This window comes from Cyphomyrmex costatus, unplaced genomic scaffold (genome assembly GCF_001594065.2).
Source record: "Cyphomyrmex costatus isolate MS0001 unplaced genomic scaffold, Ccosl1.0 scaffold216, whole genome shotgun sequence".
Classification (NCBI taxonomy): domain Eukaryota; kingdom Metazoa; phylum Arthropoda; class Insecta; order Hymenoptera; family Formicidae; genus Cyphomyrmex; species Cyphomyrmex costatus.
The window spans coordinates 1,086,623-1,105,908 of record NW_017276214.1 but is presented as its reverse complement, the minus strand read 5'-3'; the positions used below and the strand labels follow the sequence as shown (position 1 = coordinate 1,105,908).

The 19,286-nt window shown below is 30.7% G+C and overlaps 3 protein-coding genes across 4 annotated transcripts; all 3 read left to right on the top strand.

The window, feature by feature from the left end:
- The first annotated feature begins 1,055 nt into the window (after positions 1-1,055).
- On the top strand, positions 1,056-11,357 carry Gasp (Chitin binding Peritrophin-A domain-containing protein Gasp). 2 transcript variants are annotated; one of them, XM_018539534.1, is made up of 4 exons: positions 1,056-1,192; positions 4,148-4,549; positions 5,654-5,867; positions 11,127-11,357. In XM_018539534.1, exons 1-4 carry the CDS (start codon positions 1,153-1,155, stop codon positions 11,185-11,187), a joined length of 717 nt encoding a protein of 238 aa, XP_018395036.1. In that variant the 5' UTR covers positions 1,056-1,152; the 3' UTR covers positions 11,188-11,357. The 2 variants fall into 2 exon arrangements, with proteins under 2 accessions (XP_018395036.1, XP_018395035.1); XM_018539533.1 differs by lacking the exon at positions 11,127-11,357 and adding an exon at positions 7,846-8,060.
- A 1,300-nt stretch (positions 11,358-12,657) lies between these two features.
- Positions 12,658-15,027, top strand: dare (NADPH:adrenodoxin oxidoreductase, mitochondrial). Its single transcript, XM_018539561.1, has 4 exons — positions 12,658-12,858; positions 13,063-13,281; positions 13,704-13,919; positions 14,085-15,027. Exons 1-4 carry the CDS (start codon positions 12,733-12,735, stop codon positions 14,937-14,939), a joined length of 1,416 nt encoding a protein of 471 aa, XP_018395063.1. The 5' UTR covers positions 12,658-12,732; the 3' UTR covers positions 14,940-15,027.
- Positions 15,028-15,752: 725 nt separating this feature from the next.
- Tsen2 (tRNA splicing endonuclease subunit 2) lies at positions 15,753-18,161 on the top strand. The gene is made up of 6 exons (XM_018539565.1): positions 15,753-15,765; positions 16,292-16,463; positions 16,524-16,674; positions 16,839-17,498; positions 17,716-17,876; positions 17,979-18,161. The coding sequence occupies exons 2-6, from the start codon at positions 16,299-16,301 to the stop codon at positions 18,150-18,152; spliced, it is 1,311 nt and encodes a 436-aa protein (XP_018395067.1). The 5' UTR covers positions 15,753-15,765; positions 16,292-16,298; the 3' UTR covers positions 18,153-18,161.
- The last annotated feature ends 1,125 nt before the right edge of the window (positions 18,162-19,286 follow it).

Here is a 19,286-nt window from a genome sequence, read left to right as displayed (position 1 = left end):
TCTCTCTCTCTCTCTCTCTCTCTCTCTCTCTCTCTCTCTCTCTCTCTCTTAAGAAATAGAGATTCAGACTACGATATTTTATGCAAAATAAACAAAAATTTTCCCACTTCACTTTTCTCTTTCATTAAAAAAAAAAACAACCATAGTAAACCTTGTTTTTTCGCACAAAAAGAAATCTCGAAAAGGACAAGTAAAATTTATTAAAAATCGCGAAACATTATTCTTATATACCTATATTCGACATAATTGATGCAAAACTAACTAAGCACTTAAATCTAAGTGGTCCCACAATTAGCGACAGATAATGCGGATAGGAAAAAAATACGCCTGTAGACATTAAGAACTGAGAGTTATTTCAGCGATTTGAGGATTCACCAGCGAAAGGACAGATGTCGAGAAACTTCGAACGACATTTCCAGGAGAAAGGAAAGGAGAATTTATTTCAGTAGATTCGATATTACACCTAGAGCGTCAAATAAAAGAAGCTCAAAATCGGTTGTCTAAAATTTCAGTTTAAATTTAAAATAAAATAAATTCTTATTTAATTTTAAATTGTTTTATATTGTATATAAAATGTTTTTTTTTTATCAGATTAAAAAATGTGTTCCTTGGTAATTATCATTATTATTTTCTTTTTATGATACAATTTTGTTCATTCAAGAATTTGAACAAGATAGTTAAGATTGACCAGAATGGAAATATATCGAATACTCATTGTGCTATTTTGTTTTACAAATCTGCCTCTTGATACAGAGAAAGAGGAAGAGAGTGAGAAATTGAGTGATGAAAAAAGAGAGATACCATTACAAAGGAAAGAAAGACGAACGGTCCCAAAGTAAGAGATAAGAGAAAGAAAGAGAGAGAGAGGGAGAGGGAGGGAGGGAGGGAGATAGAGAAATATGAGAAAAGTAGAGAGGTGCACCTCTTCTCGAAGTGTCCGAAAGAGGAGGTGGTAACCGTAAAAAGAGGGGAGAGAGGGACCTATGACACGTGACCAATGACTTATATAAAGGTGGTGAACGACAGAGCCCAAACACAGAGTTCTATCTCTCGACGCAGCGGAGGCGGTGTCCTTAAAAGTGCCTGTAGAATTTTTTTTCTGTTAATTTTTCGTTTGCCTCCGCGTCATATAGTCAACTTTTTCGTTGAACCATGAGGACGTACTTCGTGATAGCCGCCATACTGATCGCCGGTACGTACAGACCAATCACCATCGGGGAGATTAAGTTAAGGGTGGTGAAGTTAAAATAGGCCGATTAAATATGAAAAATCGCGAGTGAGACGCAATACTCATCGAACAATAAAAAAGTGGAGATTGCATCGTTAGTGTGTGCAACATGCGCGTGTGGTAGAGTAGAGCAGTGCGCCTTACGTGCGTCGAGAGCAGGATATAATCGAGATCGAGTTCTGCGCCGCATCGAAGGGGACCCACAGAAATAAACCTTGGAAACTTTTTCGAAAACGCGACTGTTCGATTCATATTCGCGCGATGCATGTGCAAGTTTTTGATTTACAAAAGATATATATATCTCGCCTCTCTTCCCTTCCTTCTTTCATTTTTTTTTTCCTTTTAGCCCATTTATAGTAATGTATAAACTTAAATCGTGAATTATTAATTTTTTATTATTTTATTCCCCTATAATCAAATATTCACTATTTAACAATATCAATGCATATTTAAAAAAAAATTCATATAGTCTTAAAAGAAAGATATAGAAGTTGTATGTAAATGTAATCTTTAAAGCTAAAGATATTTTTGAGTGCATCAGAATTAAAATTTTCTTGTCATAAAAATGTCTTTTATTCATATAATAATTATATTAAATTATAAAATTATTATATTATATTATATTAAACAGATAATATAAGACCACTTTTTTGTTTACATATTTCGTAAAAATATTTTCAAAAAGGCAAGAAACAATAATTTAATTAAGTCGCAATCATGATTGTATTCAGTATGCTCATAAATAATTATATAGTTCTGTTCGTGACAAAACCGAATAAAGATACATTTTCTAACAATAAGATAAAATACTGTGTATTAATATCTCTCAAAATATTTTAAATAAATTATTTCGAATTCTCTTTATATGAATAGAATAAAGACTTAAATATTATAAATCTTTTGAAAAAAATTTATTTCACATTAAAATTGCAAACACATTTTTACTGCATTTAATAGTTTCTCAGCGCTAATTAAGCAGTTAATTAATAATTAAAATTCGCTCCCGGTCTAAAAAATTTACCACGCTTTCTTGCCATCACGGCATAACCTTGGCCTAGATCTTGACCCTCCTTTTTGTTTCTTTCTTGCTAAAAAGAAAATTTAAGGATGTGATTAATCACAATAAAAATTATTTATAAAGCTTCCCCAATAATTATAACTTAATATCAAATTTTCAATATCAATTTTCTATAAAGATAATCAACTATACCAAGAGACTGAATTTAATGCAAAAGATTTTTTTAATTCCAATATTTTATTCGAAAGCTACTTATATATAAATTCTACAGTTCTATAGCGTACAAAAATAAAAATTTCTATATGTAAATATTAATTAAGTCGAACAGTTATTAAGAGAAAAATTATATGTAATCCTTCAGTGAAAACGTGATATTATGAAAAAACTTATATTAAAATCTTACATGTATGTATGTGTTGGAAATATTCTTTCATAAAATTGAAATTTTCTCTCATTACATTTCATATGAATGTATGTGATGAAATATTTAATAACTGAAGTATGTAATTGATTGACGTAATAACGTGTAAAACACATTTATAATAAAACTATCTTATTGTTAGCTAATATCGTAGAAAACGAAAGAAAGAGAGAGAGAGAGAGAGAGAAAACATGGTAGAAACGGAAAATAAATGGAAAAGTAATTAAGAAATCACTTTTAAACTTTTTCAAGAAAATTACATTTTTTATACGCACATTTTAAAACATTTTTTAAATTTATATTGGTTTTCTTGACTTTATTATTACAGAATCAATTCGACGTCATCTTCTAGTCCAATGTTATGGAACTATTATCGATCTTCGTCTAATTGTAGAATTTCAATTTTTGTGTGATATATGCAAATAGTTTTAACATGTAAATCGATATTTTATATAACTATTACATATTTTAAACAAGTAATTATATAATAACCTAATTCCGCATATTTTACAAAAACGAAATTGGGACGGGGCAAGGGAGGGTCTTGTTTGCGGTCTCCTGGCTGACGAATATTTCGAAGTCGCTTTCGGTGGCGGGACCGGTCCCTTGAAAAACGAAAGTGAATACAACTTCACGCAGACGCATTTGTATACAGACTCGCACTGAGACTTACAACGCGAACCGGGTGAACGGGATGCTGGGAGGGCCCAGTCACGAGCGGCTGCGGCCGGGCCTGGCCGCGGGCCTAAAGTGAAAGCGCCCGGCGAAAGTTACCGTCCCGCACAGTCCCTTACATAAGACATTTTAACTTATTCAGGCTTATTCAGTCTTATGCCGCGTGCGCGCGAAAGAAAGAGGCGTAATTAAGCACAATTAACATGATCGCCGGTATATTTACAGTACTTCTCGAAGAGGGTTTTATCTAACTACCCCCGATTTTATTCTCTCGTAATATCGATATGTTGCATCTCCTGCTACATCTGATATTTCTTTTCGCGATTCTCACTGTTAAAAAGGGGACTGGAAAAAGGAAACCGGAATGAAGGTTCTCTCATGCAGTTAATTTTAGCCTGCGATTTTCTACGGAGAACGGTGTTATTGAGCTAAAGGCGGGGTCGCGATCCAAGAAACTCGACGTATAGCAACCCACGGATACGAAAGTAGGATTTTTTTACTTCCTAGAGATAAAAATACAGAGAAATAATCTTTTATGTATTTTACCGTCGAATTTAAAGAAAAATATACTATGCATTTTTACTACATCCTTTCCTTTTTCATTGTAGGCATTACAATAAAAAATAAACATTATTCTAAGAAAGAATTACTGTTGTCTCTTGATCTTTATGAGAAGTATGATACAAATTATCATACAAATTATAATTTGTTTTTAGAGTATTGATTAATTAAAATTTAATACAAAAAATAAGAACCTCGAGAATACCCCGAACTCGACGATGTAAATTTTGTTTGATCGTTTCAGGAACGAATGGTCAGGAGTCCTTCAAATGTCCGGATGACTTTGGCTTCTACCCTCATCACATATCGTGCGACAAGTATTGGAAATGCGACAACAACGTGGCGGAACTGAAAACGTGTGGCAACGGTCTAGCATTTGACGCCAGCGACAGCAAGTTCCTCACCGAGAATTGCGATTATCTGCACAATGTAGATTGTGGCGAGCGCACGCAGCTCGAACCGCCTATCAACACGCCGCACTGCGCCCGCCTCTACGGCATTTTCCCTGATGAGAAGAAGTGCGACGTCTTCTGGAACTGTTGGAATGGCGAGGCCTCCCGCTATCAGTGCAGCCCCGGACTGGCCTATGACCGTGAAGCCAGGGTGTGCATGTGGGCCGACCAAGTACCCGAATGCAGAAACGAAGGTATCGATCTCACTGATCACAAATCCTAAAGTAGCAGTATTATCAACATTACAGATTGAAAAGCACTCCGAATTTGCTGCACAGATTGTACAATCTTTTTACAATTAAAATATGCACAAAAAAGATGCCGGATAATTTTTAATTAAAAAATTACATTTAGTGTCATTATAATTTTTAATTTTTTTTCGATTTTCTCATTAAATTAATCATTTCTCATCGTTTTTTTGTGCGTATTTTAATTTGATAAAAAGATTTTACAATTCGTACAGCAAATTCGAAACATTTTTTACTTGTAATATCGATATCTATCACTTTACGATCTTCTTAAAATGCAAATTGCATGATCAAATATTCGATCAATTCCTTAATATCTGAGGACAATTAATGTTAGGACAATTCAGATGAAGATGTCAAACGAGAATAATATTTCATAATCAAATATATTGTCCAAATCATCAAAGATAATAATTCTTTTATCATATAATAGCTAGATACTGAGTTCATCCCTAGATTCTCATTATACCTATAAATTCTTTTGTTTTGTGGAAGACTCCTAATATTTATGGAATTTTTTCCTCTTTTTAAAATAATCGATATTTTAATTTTTACTCTATATGTAACATTAATATCAAATCGAATATTATAGACTTGGATTTCTGATCCAGTCACGCAAGAATTTGTCACGGGCGATTTGACGCAGATAATAGGATATAAAACGTACAGTCAATCTCACCTCTCTACTTCGAGACATATAACTGTCACAAATTCTTCTACTCCCTTTCTATTCGCCTGGTTAACTTTACAATTTTCCCCCTAGCTACTCTATCTACCTTTTACCTATAAAAATAAAATAAAAGCTATAATTTTTTCTATTACATTATACATGTATATATGAAAGACAACTTTTACCGATTAAACAAATATTACGTAAAAAATGTAAAATATATTTCTTCATCTTTTATATTTGATATCCTCCTATATGTAAGTATGTCTCGTATTCTGCTTTCGTTTGCTAACTCAAGACTGATCAGTATCGCAATTACGAAGAAATACGATGCCTTTCTCTGTCGTTCGTATTACATATCTATTTATTGCATTATGCAGAGGTCGCCGGAGGTTTCACGTGTCCGGCTGCGGGAGAAGTGAGTGGCGCATCCGGCAGCTTCAGCAGACACGCCCATCCGGAGGATTGCAGAAAGTACTACATATGCCTTGAGGGCATCGCCAGGGAATACGGTTGTCCGATTGGCACAGTTTTCAAGATCGGCGACGCCGATGGCAGTGGCGCTTGCGAGGATCCCGAGGATGTTCCCGGATGGTAAGTATTACCATTACATGCATAATACAATATCTTCAATTGTGCAAAAATGAATAAACTGCGAAATTGCAAAACGATAAAAAATTTTTGAAAAATTTTGGAAAAAAAGTAAATTTTTAAGGAATCAAATAAAATAGAAGATAGAATTTTAAAAAATTTATTAGAATGACATTAATTAATCTATTTTTAAATAATTTTTCTCTTTCTGTAAATTATTTAATTCATTTGTGCACAAACATAGTCAATTTTCAAAATGATTATTATATAGTATTATTCGTAACGTATTCTAATCTGAGACCATACAATCAAATAAACGAAAATAAATAAATATAATCAAAATATCCTTTATTTTCAATTTCATGCCGTGATAAATGTTAATAAATAAAAATCAGAAAAATCATAGAATTCAAGATCTGACCCATTTAAAAATTTATATCAATTTATACAATCACTGTAAGAATCATAAGACCAAAGCTCAATGCAAAGAATAATTGTAAATTGATTGACGTAGAAATTTTCAAAACAAAAAACAATTAAAATACAGGGAAAGAATTTGAAGGAAATAATTTGAATTAGAAATGTCATATCTGAAAGAAATTTTGTTGAATTATTAAATAATAACTCTCAAACATGATGAGCAATGCTGCAAAAAATGTTGACATTTTAGAAACCAATTTGAGCATTTTATATAATTATTTTAATGGTCCAATAAAATTATTCTAAAATATGTGTGTAATTTTTTAGATACTTCAGATATTTTGTTTCTGTAAATGTATGCAAAATTAAAAAAAAAAGAAATTTCTTAAGAACAAAAAATCTTGAGAATAAAATATTAAAAATTTCTTTTAATTTTTTTTATTTGAATTTTTTCCTTCTCTAATATTTTCGATCATATGTTTTCAACGATTTTAATCAATCGATTTTTTATACTTCTAAATTATCTCGTGAAAGTTTTCTGTCATACTTCTTTGTGTCAAAACAAAGAATTACAAACTGAATGAAGTGACTATAAAATTAATAAAACAATCTACGGAAAAACGTATGCTACAAAAGCGCGAAAATGACGTTAACAATGCATTATGCAACAAATAATTGTGGGCACGTTATAAAAATGTCCAAATTCGATTATTTCAGTAATTACAGTCATCTGATGAACTATCTTGAATGAAGTCGTGTTTAAGAACTTTCGAGAAGAAATTGCATTTGCGAATAATGTGTAATTAGGAAGATATTTGCGTTACAGCATACTTTCGCGTTAGTTGATGATGACGTTTTACGTAACTACTGTAAAAAATAATATTGAAAATTTGATGCAACAAATCGCGCATTTAAAAATTGAAGAGTTGCATGATGAAGTAATTTTTCGTCTGTAAAAATTGATCTTCTTTTCTCAAATACTGAGTGCTTAATCGTAAATTAGCAAATAATTGTCTATTAATTATTACTAATATTAGTAATTATATTTCTCAATGATCTTCTAACTTGTGGCTAACGTATATGTTAACTGTCTCATCGTTCTAATATCTTGTTATAATATTAGCTGCCCCAATTCGTAGATTGCCTAGAAAATATAATTGAAAATTGTTTCAGTCTATTATTTTTTATTTATATTTATTTAAAAAATGTATATTAAATCAAAATTATAATCAATATCAATAATATTCTAATCTGGCAATCTACATACGCAACAAGTCGAAGTGCTAGATATTTAGTCATGAAAATTTGCACATATGGACATAGACGTAAATAAGGCAACGTAAGATATATTTTAGATTAGACGTAAATAAAACAACGATAATTCTGAAACACTTCTCACAGTCTGTAAATTTTCATGACTACTTGCAAGAATGGCTACTCTATGTGTATACGAATATGCATGTGCATCTCGTCCGCAAAATAACGGCAAGCGCACGCAGTACGCAGTAGTGCACACCGAGCATGTCCTGACCCCCGGGTTTTTCTCGGTTTTGCTCCACAGTGAGGATTACTATGGTGACCTGGATCTGAAGAGCATCCGGAAGAGCGAGCTGCTTGCCGGCATCCAGAGTGAGCCCAGAAAGCCGAACCAGGCGGCCCTCAAACCTAGGCCCACAACAGTAGGAGGGCCCACGAGGCCCTCACCCATCCAGGAATAAATCCTGATTTACCTCGCTCTTTCTTTGTCCATCCCTTTACTTTCTTACATCCTCTCTTCCAATCTATCTCTTGCTATTTTCTTTCCTTTCTCCTTCTCTTTTTCTCTTTATACATCTCTCTCTCTCTCTCTCTCTTTGTTGCTACCATTTAATTTTATTGAATTCTATGATTTAACGCGAGTTATTTGTACGAAATCTAGATTATGAATTAAAATAGCATTTGTTTTTACAAAGAATAGTGATCTTTTATTATAATATAATTCTGAGAGTTATATACTCATATATGTTTAAAAATTTAGGAAAAGAATTATCTGTTTTATCTTTTATAATGAAGTATAAAATGTTAAACATGTCTTAAATAAAAAATAGAACTTTTTTTCAAATTTATAATTTTATTTTAATTTACTATGATTCATTAATAAAAATATTCACAAACTTATTAAAATTTCTTTATATCTTCTGTACCCTTCTATATAATGCTACCTCTTTGATTTATTTAAATTTATATCAAATTTTTACCAATATATAATACATTATATCAAAGTTAATTTCTTCCCTCCTCTTTTTATCTCAGTTTCTCTTTCTCTATTTTTTGCAGTTTAATACCCTTCTCATCTTGTTTCTTCTATGTTTTTCACTTTTTCTTTTTTCTATCCTTTTATCACGCATAAACATACACATTCGCATACATATATACAAATGAAAAAATGCAGCCCTGATTACATGAAGGATTCTCCGGAAAAAAAGTCAGCGGCCTATAAAGATCGATCTCGAAGCAAAATCTCAAAGCAAATCCCGCGAGATTCTGAGAGAACAAGAAATGTGCGATCGAACTGATAAATATTCTTGTGAAATTCTCTCTCGTCGTTCTAATTACGCGGCGTTATCGTATAATTGTCCTATAATTCCTTTTTCTGTAATTAGAATAAAACACACACACGAATATACGATTAATTAGTGTGACGAATAATTGCAAATTTTGAGAATTTACTTATTACTCTTTATTCATTTATATGTCACATTTTACAATACAGTATAATACGTATCGCTATTAAAAGTCTAATAATTTAATTGTTATCTATTAAAAGAAATTTCAAAAATCTGACAAAATGTCTCAAAATTAATATCATTATTATTCTGTTATAATTTTTTAATGTACATTGCACAGAATTAATTATAGTTTATAATATTTAAGAATCTCTCTTAGGTTTAACAAAACTAAATTTAATTTTTTCATTGTTGCTGATACAATGTTTAATTAACAATAATTAATATTGGTACAGCATACAATTTCTTGGAAAATTTCCTGACAAATGCTGAAAAAATTCACATTCGACAAAATTTATGTAAATTGTGATGTTTTATCGATAATTTTTATTAATTTTTCTTTTAGTAAATAAAAAATTAATCTTTTCTCTTAACTGTTTCTAATCTACCTACACATTCTGAACTACTTCTAATCTATCTTTCTCGAGTCTTTTTTCCTTCTTTTCCGTTAAATTGAGAATAGAAATTGAAAACTTGTAATTTCACAGTAACGAAAACACGATAATTGAGGGTCTTTTTGAAAAATTGTAAATTTTCAAAAAATATATAAATATTATATTTTAATTATTTTTATGATCATCTTGTCATTGTACTGATTTATTTTAATTAATGTACATAGTATAAATTTTTCTTTAAATAATATATATAATATAAACATTTTGTGAAAATTATTATTGTTGGAAAAAACATGCATGAATTTTGCAAAAATTGTTCTTGATAAAAATAAGACAGCTAAAACACTAAATTTAACGAAACTATACAGATTTTAATTTTTAAATGAGACACGTGATAATAAAAAAGAGTGGAAAAACAAAATCAATTACGTCGCGCATAATACGAAAATCAGATCAGATTCGCGTAGTTAATAATCCACGATGTGATCCCTTAGATGTGTGATCTACGGTTCAGAAATCTTTCTAACCCTACTACACTATTAAGTAAACAAAATCGGCCGGTTTGTCGTGTATCTTTAAATAAGACAAAATCTTCATTCAATAAAAAAGAGAAAATTATTGGAAGACTTCGACTTGTATTTTCACCGCATATTTAATGTTAATGTTAAAATTTTATTTATAATTCCGTGACTTGTTTATGTAATATTAAAATAATTTGATTCTAATATCTAATTATATTAATATTTTTTTAAATTACATAGAATTCTAAAACCTATAATTTATTTAATACTAACGTTGCATTATTTATGTATAATATGTATCAGAAAAAAAATTAGATAGCCACGTTTGATATTAAATGTGTGGTAAGAATATACGTAATTTCTCTATCTTTTTGCCCTATAAATCCCTTATAATATATATTTCCTAATCCACTTTTATCGATCATTGACTCATTTCTCTATTTGTAACTTTTATATTTAATAATTTCTTAGCACATTCTCTGTGTAGTCACCTATTGCATGAAATTATTGCCTAATGATGTACATAATTACTTGTAACGTATGTTGTATATCAAAACCTGAAAATTTTAACTTAAGCTTAAAAATTGGCATGCGTCGAATCTGTATATATCACGAGTTAACTTTATATTTTATTTGATTATATTTTTTTTTATTTTTATTATTTTTATTTTTTTTATTATAACTGAAGCGTCGTTTGAAAGAAATGTACATTATATTTCATGAAAATATCTTGTTTATATCAAATGTACATGATGTCTCATGTATATATATGTATATTGTATTTCAACTTTTACGAATTATGAATTTTTCTTATAAACTTTAATAAAAAAATATAATTGCAAAGTAGTATTTATAAAATACTGCATGAAGCAGAAAATCAGGAACGTCAATCAAATTATAGCTGAAGTTATTTAATTAAGACTGTTACTATAGTTTTTTTCTTTTTGCAAAGTTAGGTTTTTTTTTTAATACGATGATTAATAACTCTGCGACTTCTGGAATTACTTAGATCCGATCAAATCAAAAATAAAAAGATCAACGTATAGTTTCATGCAAAAGAGTCACGTAAAGAATTGATTTAAATCGTACTTCGAAGACGAAATACTGTAGTGATCATATGTTACGATCAAGTCACAGGGAATATTTTCATGCATTTCCCAGCCAAGACTATTACGGTGATGTGGACTTGAAGGCCCTACGCAAACTGGGCTACAGGAAATAGAAGCATTTACATAGCGTATACAAGCGTTGCACTCACCGGCGATGAAAGCTGCAGGGCATCCGCCAAGGGAAGTCGGTTGCAGAACGTCAATCTTTGGCAGAAGGGAAAGAGCAATCGCAAGACAACAATCCTCCTGCAAGTCATGTTACATATATAAAATTAATTATTGTCTCCCATATCGCCATGTAAATAAGTTAAATCAATTGTAAGGCATGAGAAAGTGCAGAAATACATGTTGAAAAAGATACATCGCTGTGTTTACAATTTTCTTTTTGTTACCCTTGGATTCGGTATTTTCCAAAAAAATTTTGGAAAACATATCTATATGATACATAATTAATGTAATAATATCATAATAGTTGTTTTCTATTTACAAATTGCACATATTCGTTGAATTAGAATTAAATACAAGTTATAAATAATTTATTATAAAAACCGAAGTTATAAGTTATAAAAATCATAGATCGTAAATATATATTATATATGTATATTATTCGTTGTGGAAATATCCGTGATTATGCGTAATAGTAATACTGTACTAGAATAATAAGATATATACACATATATGTAAGTAATCAAATTTAAAAAAAATGCACGTCTTTATTGTGCATATAAAGTTACGTTCGACAATACCATCCGTGTGCTTCCGAGTATCATTTTATTTTTGTTGTTCAAAGAATATTAAACAAAGACAAAATCACAAAATGATACTCAGAGATACTCGGATAGTATTTTCGATAACAGTCTAGAAGGCGCCCTCCGAAATTGACCGACCTACCTATAACCACAGTCTATAACGCTCCAGCACGTCACAGAATTCCCACAGAGAGCAAAATGTACACGTAAAGTGGAATGGCGCAAGAAAAAATGTGGATTATTTGAAAGTGAATTGAAGAGAATTGATGCTAAAAGAGGAAAATGGTAACATCGAAGAAAATGATTCAATGTCCTTTATTTGCTCAGTTTTATTTATTTTGTGAACATCGCCGACGACGGATTTGACTGCATACACAATCAATAATTGCACATTAACTTATGAGATGTAGCGAGTACGTACAAATACTTTATTTAATATTTACACGTTGAAAAAAAAACGTTCGTGCATAATCAAATCGAATAGCAACGTCAGTTCTTCTGACATGCTCAGCATTTTTTTTGTTTCTATGCCAGTTGTGACATGCCTGACAATGCCACGTGCGCACTGTGTTACGCTAACCTCAAAGTCGGAGACGTGCTCCTGACTTTCGTTTAATTCTTATTTTCTGATACTTTTATGCGAAAATATTTTAATCGAATGGCAAATAACACTAACTAATAAATACTTCCAGATCCACTGTATTTGCTTGTTTTATAAGAAGAGGAATCACCGATGTGTGTGTTTTGCAGTTTTACTACATAGAACAGTGATCAAGATTCTGCCTCCTTAAAAAATTTTCACAGGCTATTCTAATTTTAATAATAGAACAGCGTTTGAGGGCTCAACGATTTTTGAAACGTATCATAACAGTAAAACTCAGCTTTGAATTAACATTGCCACATATAAAAATGAGACACAATGTTCTTAAGAGCTATACTCGTTTACTATGTACCATAGGACAACGATCCGTACCTCAGGTATGCATCGTTGGTGCAGGTCCAGCAGCCTTCTATGCAGCTCAGCAGTTACTAAGGGTAATAACATATATATATAATATACATTTATAAAATAGATTATGTATAATTAATGACGTCTTATTAATTACTCTAAAGATGTGCATATTTTATAATACTATGTACAAGTATTTTGTATGTATGATATAGAGTTATCTATTAAATAATTCTTATAAATATCTCATATAGAATAAAGAAATGATAAAATTTATATGAAATTAATAGGATTCAAGCAACGCGATAATCACCATTCTAGACAAACAACCAGTTCCCTTTGGTTTAATACGCTATGGGGTTGCTCCGGATCATCAGGATGTGAAGAACGTCCTGAATACATTTCACAAAATCGCGACCAATCCACGTGTTGAATTTCTAGGCAATGTTAGACTTGGCGTCAATATTGATGTCAACTATCTACGAAATTTGTATGATGCTGTGTTATTGGTATGTGTAGTATTTAAAATTAATTATATTGTCACTTAACACACGTAATTAACACTTTTATTTCTTGAATTCATTATCTTATCTGTGAGATATAAATATCTTTGTTTATTTTAAATATTATAATGTTTTAATATAAATTATAATGAGAGAAAAATAATTTTTTATAATTAGAAAGAGTAATTAAATTTATTTAAATACTTTTTTGAAAATATAAATTTTTTACAATTATATTTTACATTTACATATTCATTTTTTTACTTATTATTATTTATTAATTCAGTATTACTTTTAATTAAATATTGCGAAACTATTAATTTTTTAATAAATATCAAGTTATCACTATATCAATTCAAATCTAATTGTTTAATTAGTATTAGCGTATGATGAATCTTTGTAATAAATAATTTTTATTTTCATTCTAGGCTTATGGCGCTCAAGAAGATCGATTTCTCAATGTACCTGGTGAACGTTTAAACAATATAATATCAGCTCGACATTTTGTTGGTTGGTACAATGGACTGCCAGATGATAAAGATATGAAGATTAATTTAGACATAGAAGAAGCAATTATCATAGGTCAAGGCAACGTAGCCATAGATGTCGCAAGGATTCTTTTGACGCCAGTCGACAAGCTCAAGGTGATATATCTAAATCTCTATTATTTTATTTTAACTTAGGAATTTTCTATTAAAGAGAAATATAGACAATTTACAAAATAACATAAAGAGTTTTAAAGATTAAATTATATAATTTAAAAAATATTTTTTAATTTTGTCAGTTGACATCTCTCTTGGTTATTTTAGAATACTGATATCACATCGTACGCCTTGGAAGCTTTAAGTCGTAGTAGAGTGCGAAAAGTCACCATGATCGGACGAAGAGGACCTTTACAGGCTGCATTTACAACCGCGGAACTGCGTGAAATTCTGAAGCTGCAAGACTGTAAAACTTTTTGGCGAGAGCAAGACTTCGAAAACGTGCAGACAATTGTACCAACTTTAGATAGACCTCGGAAACGATTAACAGAACTCATGCTGAAGTCTTTAGAAGAATCCAAGAATGACTCAGTGCATGCAAAAGAATTACATCAGATCTTCTTACGTAGCCCCATTGAGTTTCATGGCAATAAGGAATTAAAGAGCATCAAATTTGCCATTAATCACTTACAAGGAGAGACGATACAAAATCAGATAGCCGAGACGACCGGTGAATTCGAAGAGATCTCGTGTGGTCTGGCTCTGCGCAGTATTGGTTACAAAACCGAGCAGATATATAAGAATATTCCATATAATGCAAAGATGGGATGCTTGGAAAACATTAACGGTAAGATTGAAGGGAGAAACGAAGAGCAAGCACCTCTCTATGTCGCAGGATGGGCAGGAACTGGTCCAACTGGAGTCATTCTAACGACCATGAGAAACGCTTTTCAAGTCGCTAGATTGATATATAATGAATTTCCCACCAATCCGAAAGGAGGCGACGCCAGACGCGAATTATATCATGAGTTATGCAATAAGAATTCTGTCCAGACTGTGACTTATGAAGACTGGCTGAAGATTGATCGCATTGAACAACAGCGCGGCAAAGAGCTGGGAAAAGTACGGGAGAAGATAGTTAGCGTGCGTGAAATGCTGAGAATAGCTGAAAATCATATATAGGTGAAGGACCAATTTGTTAGAGTGCAATTTTTTTCCAAAGATTTAAAGAATTAATTTAAAATTATATTTTGTACTTAAAGAGAGAGAGAGAGAGAGAGAGATTAAGAAGAGGGTAGGAAGAGAAAGAGAGGATAAAGGAAAGATTAATTTTCCTCGAGTTTTATTTCAACAAGCTCGATGAAATTGGGAAAGCTTTTATTGCGCACATTTTACACACATCGCTAATTAGCTAATTTAATATAAAAATTCTCGTTAGTGAAGCAGTAAAAAATTACTAAGTATCAAAACCGATATAAGTGATGTGTGTAATCAGGAATATAGGCTGACAAGACTTCTATATTCTGATCAGATTGTATAATCAGATTTTATCTGCAAAATATATTTTTTATATACTTTTATAATAATATAGACACATTTAGATTATATCTGATTATGATTGATCAGAGAGGCTCCAATACATAAATAATTTCCATTTATAATTATAAATAATTAATAAATAAATCGTATTATAGAGATATCATTTTTTTATACAAGTTTATACAGGTTGTAATATCATATGACTAAATAGTTGAATAATGTTTTGGTATTTAAACGTAATGATAAAGAATAAAGATCTGTTTTTTTTATAATTGAATTAATGTATACTTTTTGTATTTAAGGTGAAATATATATGTATATGTTTGAAATTTAACGAAAAGGAAAGTTCTACATAGTGCACTGTAGTGCAGCAATAAAAAACAAACCTTAGATGTCGGCACGTGTTTACTCCTAACTTAACCTCTAAACCCTATTCCCAATCTAAAGATATCAGCTGTTATTCGAAAAGGTAAATCTTTTCTTTCAATACCAGTATTAAATAATATAAACATGAAAATATATTTTCTTTGTTTACATCATATTTAAGATGTGTTTCAAATTCTGCATAAAATAATTTTTGTATAAAGAAATCAAGTTTTAATTTCATATAGGTTATTGTTACATCTTTTATATGAAATTAATTATAAATTTGTGTAAAGTTAATTATTATATCCTTATGAAGAGAGAAAATTATATTTCTTACTTAAAAGAGTTATTAATTATTTAGCATTGAAGTTTATTAATTTTTTTATAAAGCTCTGAATTATAGTTTTAATTGTTTAATTTTTGAAATATATTTATTTTATATTCACAATTATATTAAAATTAGTTGTGAGTTGTTAGGCATTTCATTTGTTTATTAATTTCTGTTAATAATTAATAACACACTGTATACAAATTTATAATTCTTTCCAGCAGATATCTTACAAAATATGTAAACAATGTAACCAATGTTTTCCAAAACTTTATGTTATCATCAGATCATCTCCTTGTAGTTAAAACATGGATCTGCGAGAACCAAAGAGGAAAAGAACGAAGTTAAAGCCACGATTGCCATTTCCCATCCTATTGAATGAAACACAAGAATGGCCAATGTACACTGCGCATCTCACAGATGTAGGATCTTGTATAATTGAACCTGAAGAGATGACTGCAGTACATTCTATGGTAAATTTTATCAGAGTAATTTTTCCTATGAACAAAAAAAATATGTGTCTGTATTTATAGGGATTTTTTGGTAAAGGATCGTTATCACGTAGTTATCCTTCGTTTGGCAAAGCAAGGTATGGAGCACCACCAGTTGTTCGGAACAGACAATGGCTTTGCAGACAAAAATGGCTCAAGGAAGTCCAAGAATTGAACTCCACCGAATACAAAGGTGTATAATAAAAAATATTTTGTGATGTATACAATATACCTTGTTTCAAAGTAATATATGAATGAAAATAATATTTTGAAAAATACTATTCATAAAGAAAAATAATATAATATAAAAAATGAGATAATATTAAAATATAGTGAAAATTTATTTTATAATTGCAGATGATAAAGCAATCTCTCAATATGAGGAAAGAAATATCCCGGATGAAGAGAACATTAATGACATTATTGAAATTCCATCAAATTCTATTGAAAACGGGAGCAAGCAGAGAAACGAGATGAACACAAAGAACATCGAAATCGATGAAGTCACTCTAGATTCTGCAGAAGAGGACGACATATGTGTTATTGTTAATAGAGACTCAGTTCAATGTGATAACGCTGAAAGTTCATCAAGTACTCACGATGATAAGAACAGCTCGGAAGACAGACTAGAAGTGGAAGATCAGTGGAAATTGTACTACGATTTTAAAAGCGATTGTATGAACGAGGATGACAGTCAACATGGAAAATTATTAGTATTGCCAGATATTGACTCAGACACTGAGAATTATTTGAAAAATATTAAACCAAAAATCGAGAACGAGGGTTTTCCCATTCGAGAGGCTCTGCATCTCACTTTTGAAGAGACCTTTTTTCTCCTTTTTGGGTTAGGTTGCTTGCAACTGATTCACTTCGACGGTAGTCTACTGGACATCAACAGCGCATGGTTATACTTTTGCAAGGAGAAGCCAGATTTTATACAGAAATATGTAGTTTACCATTATTACAGGAGCAAAGGTTGGGTTGTCAAACCCGGCTTAAAATATGGTGGTGATTTCTGTTAGTATTTGTTACATGTTGTTTGAATATATATTATAAAAAATCTTTTTGTATTATTTATAATTTTTTTATATTGACAATATTTTGTTATTTTTAGTATCCTTTTCTCTTAAATTTTTTCCTTTTTTCCTTTTTCTCTTTTAATAATATTGAAAATATTTTTCTTTGTTTTATAGTGTATTATTATATTATTTTATTCAAAATACTTTTGTTTCAGTGCTTTATAAAGAGGGACCACCGTTTTATCATGCTTCTTACATCGTTATAATAGAAGTAGCAGATGCAGATTCTTTAGTTATAGATCCTACTATGTCTTCACGATCCATAACGTGGAATAATTTGTTTGGATTTGAAAGACTGTCCGAAACCGCTGCTAAGGTAAACGTGCATTTATCTATTACATATATGTAATATATTTAAAGATATATTTCTTATTTTCTATGAAATTTTTAATTTATTTTATGTTTGTGCGAATAATAGGAAATACTTTTCGCGCAAGTTTTATGGCCGTCGTCGGTATCTCGAGATATCAGCACGACTAGTCCCGAAATACTTTCCGAATTCACAGTGAGAGAATTACTCTGGCGTAGATGGAATCCGAAACAACATCGAGAAGACATTCCCATTGAAGAAGAGGACGAAGATTCATACTGAAAGATTTTTTAATTGTTTACATTATTATGTTTATCTTCAAAATCTTTTTTTTAACGACTTCGTAAGTTACTAAAATATCAATTTTTTATTACATTAAGACTGCAGACACATTTATATATGTATATATAATTTCTTTTAATAAGCTATGTAAATATGTCACATTAAAACACAGTGTGGATTTTCATACAATGTTTTTTTTATAAAAAAAAGTAAATGATTTTTTTATCAAAATAATTCCATATAGATTTTCTAATTACACGACATAATCATATATTTATGTATGTAAAAAGTTATTTTTATATATTTATATTCTAATTAATCGTTGACTGCTACAATATACAATAATAATGTAGCATTTTAATACAAGAATTGCGCAGGATATAATATCTAAAATTAATTATGTAGATTATTTTATTATAATTAAGTTAATCTGCATAATTAAGTACATATATAATAGAAATATTAATATCTAAGGTATTTATCACACATGGGAAACTGAGAGTTATCAATATTACTAAATCTACTAATATCAAAAGTGAGAAATTCAAGAAACGTAAATATATTATGAGATATTTATATAAATATTACGTACAATACATAATATCGAGCATAGCGTAATAAAATATGCATTAAATCTCTGAACTCTATGCGAAGCACTCTGAGCACTCAGCGCAATGTTAAGCCAAATCGAATCCGTGTCTTTATCAGCGATCGGCGATTCGCACGGAGGTATCGTTTGCGGTACTCGCCAAGTGAAAGCAAACTGCGATCGCGAGAGCCCCCGCGACACAGTCTCAGGGCTCCATGCAGTCAGTCTGAGGTGAGCTGGGAGCTGGCATGCCGAGTGCCGTGCACCGTGAGTTGTCAACGAGTTGAGCATCTCCAAATCAAGCCCAGGATAATTGCGTTCTGCGCGATCCGGTATGTAGAGAACGTTCAGACACTCCACTTTGTTATTCCTGTCAAACCCCGCGTCGCGTGATGAGATAACTGTTAAAAGTCTCTGTGCTTGTGTCATTCAAAATTTCTATATGTTGTATGATATTGCTAAATAATATAATATATTTTAATTTTATAACAAGAATATGTTTAATAATGTTTTATTCTTTATATATATATATATATATATATGTA

Excerpts from the sequence above, each read along its gene's own strand:
- Gasp (XM_018539533.1), top strand. The coding sequence starts at position 1,153 with ATGAGGACGTACTTCGTGATAGCCGCCATACTGATCGCCG. Across the intron at positions 1,193-4,147 it reads AGCCGCCATACTGATCGCCG|GAACGAATGGTCAGGAGTCC; the intron begins GTACGTACAGAC and ends TGATCGTTTCAG. Across the intron at positions 5,868-7,845 it reads CCCGAGGATGTTCCCGGATG|TGAGGATTACTATGGTGACC; the intron begins GTAAGTATTACC and ends TTTGCTCCACAG.
- dare (XM_018539561.1), top strand. The coding sequence starts at position 12,733 with ATGAGACACAATGTTCTTAAGAGCTATACTCGTTTACTATGTACCATA. Across the intron at positions 12,859-13,062 it reads CAGCTCAGCAGTTACTAAGG|GATTCAAGCAACGCGATAAT; the intron begins GTAATAACATAT and ends TGAAATTAATAG. Across the intron at positions 13,920-14,084 it reads CGCCAGTCGACAAGCTCAAG|AATACTGATATCACATCGTA; the intron begins GTGATATATCTA and ends TGGTTATTTTAG.
- Tsen2 (XM_018539565.1), top strand. The coding sequence starts at position 16,299 with ATGGATCTGCGAGAACCAAAGAGGAAAAGAACGAAGTTAAAGCCACGA. Across the intron at positions 16,675-16,838 it reads GAACTCCACCGAATACAAAG|ATGATAAAGCAATCTCTCAA; the intron begins GTGTATAATAAA and ends TTATAATTGCAG. Across the intron at positions 17,499-17,715 it reads AAAATATGGTGGTGATTTCT|TGCTTTATAAAGAGGGACCA; the intron begins GTTAGTATTTGT and ends CTTTTGTTTCAG.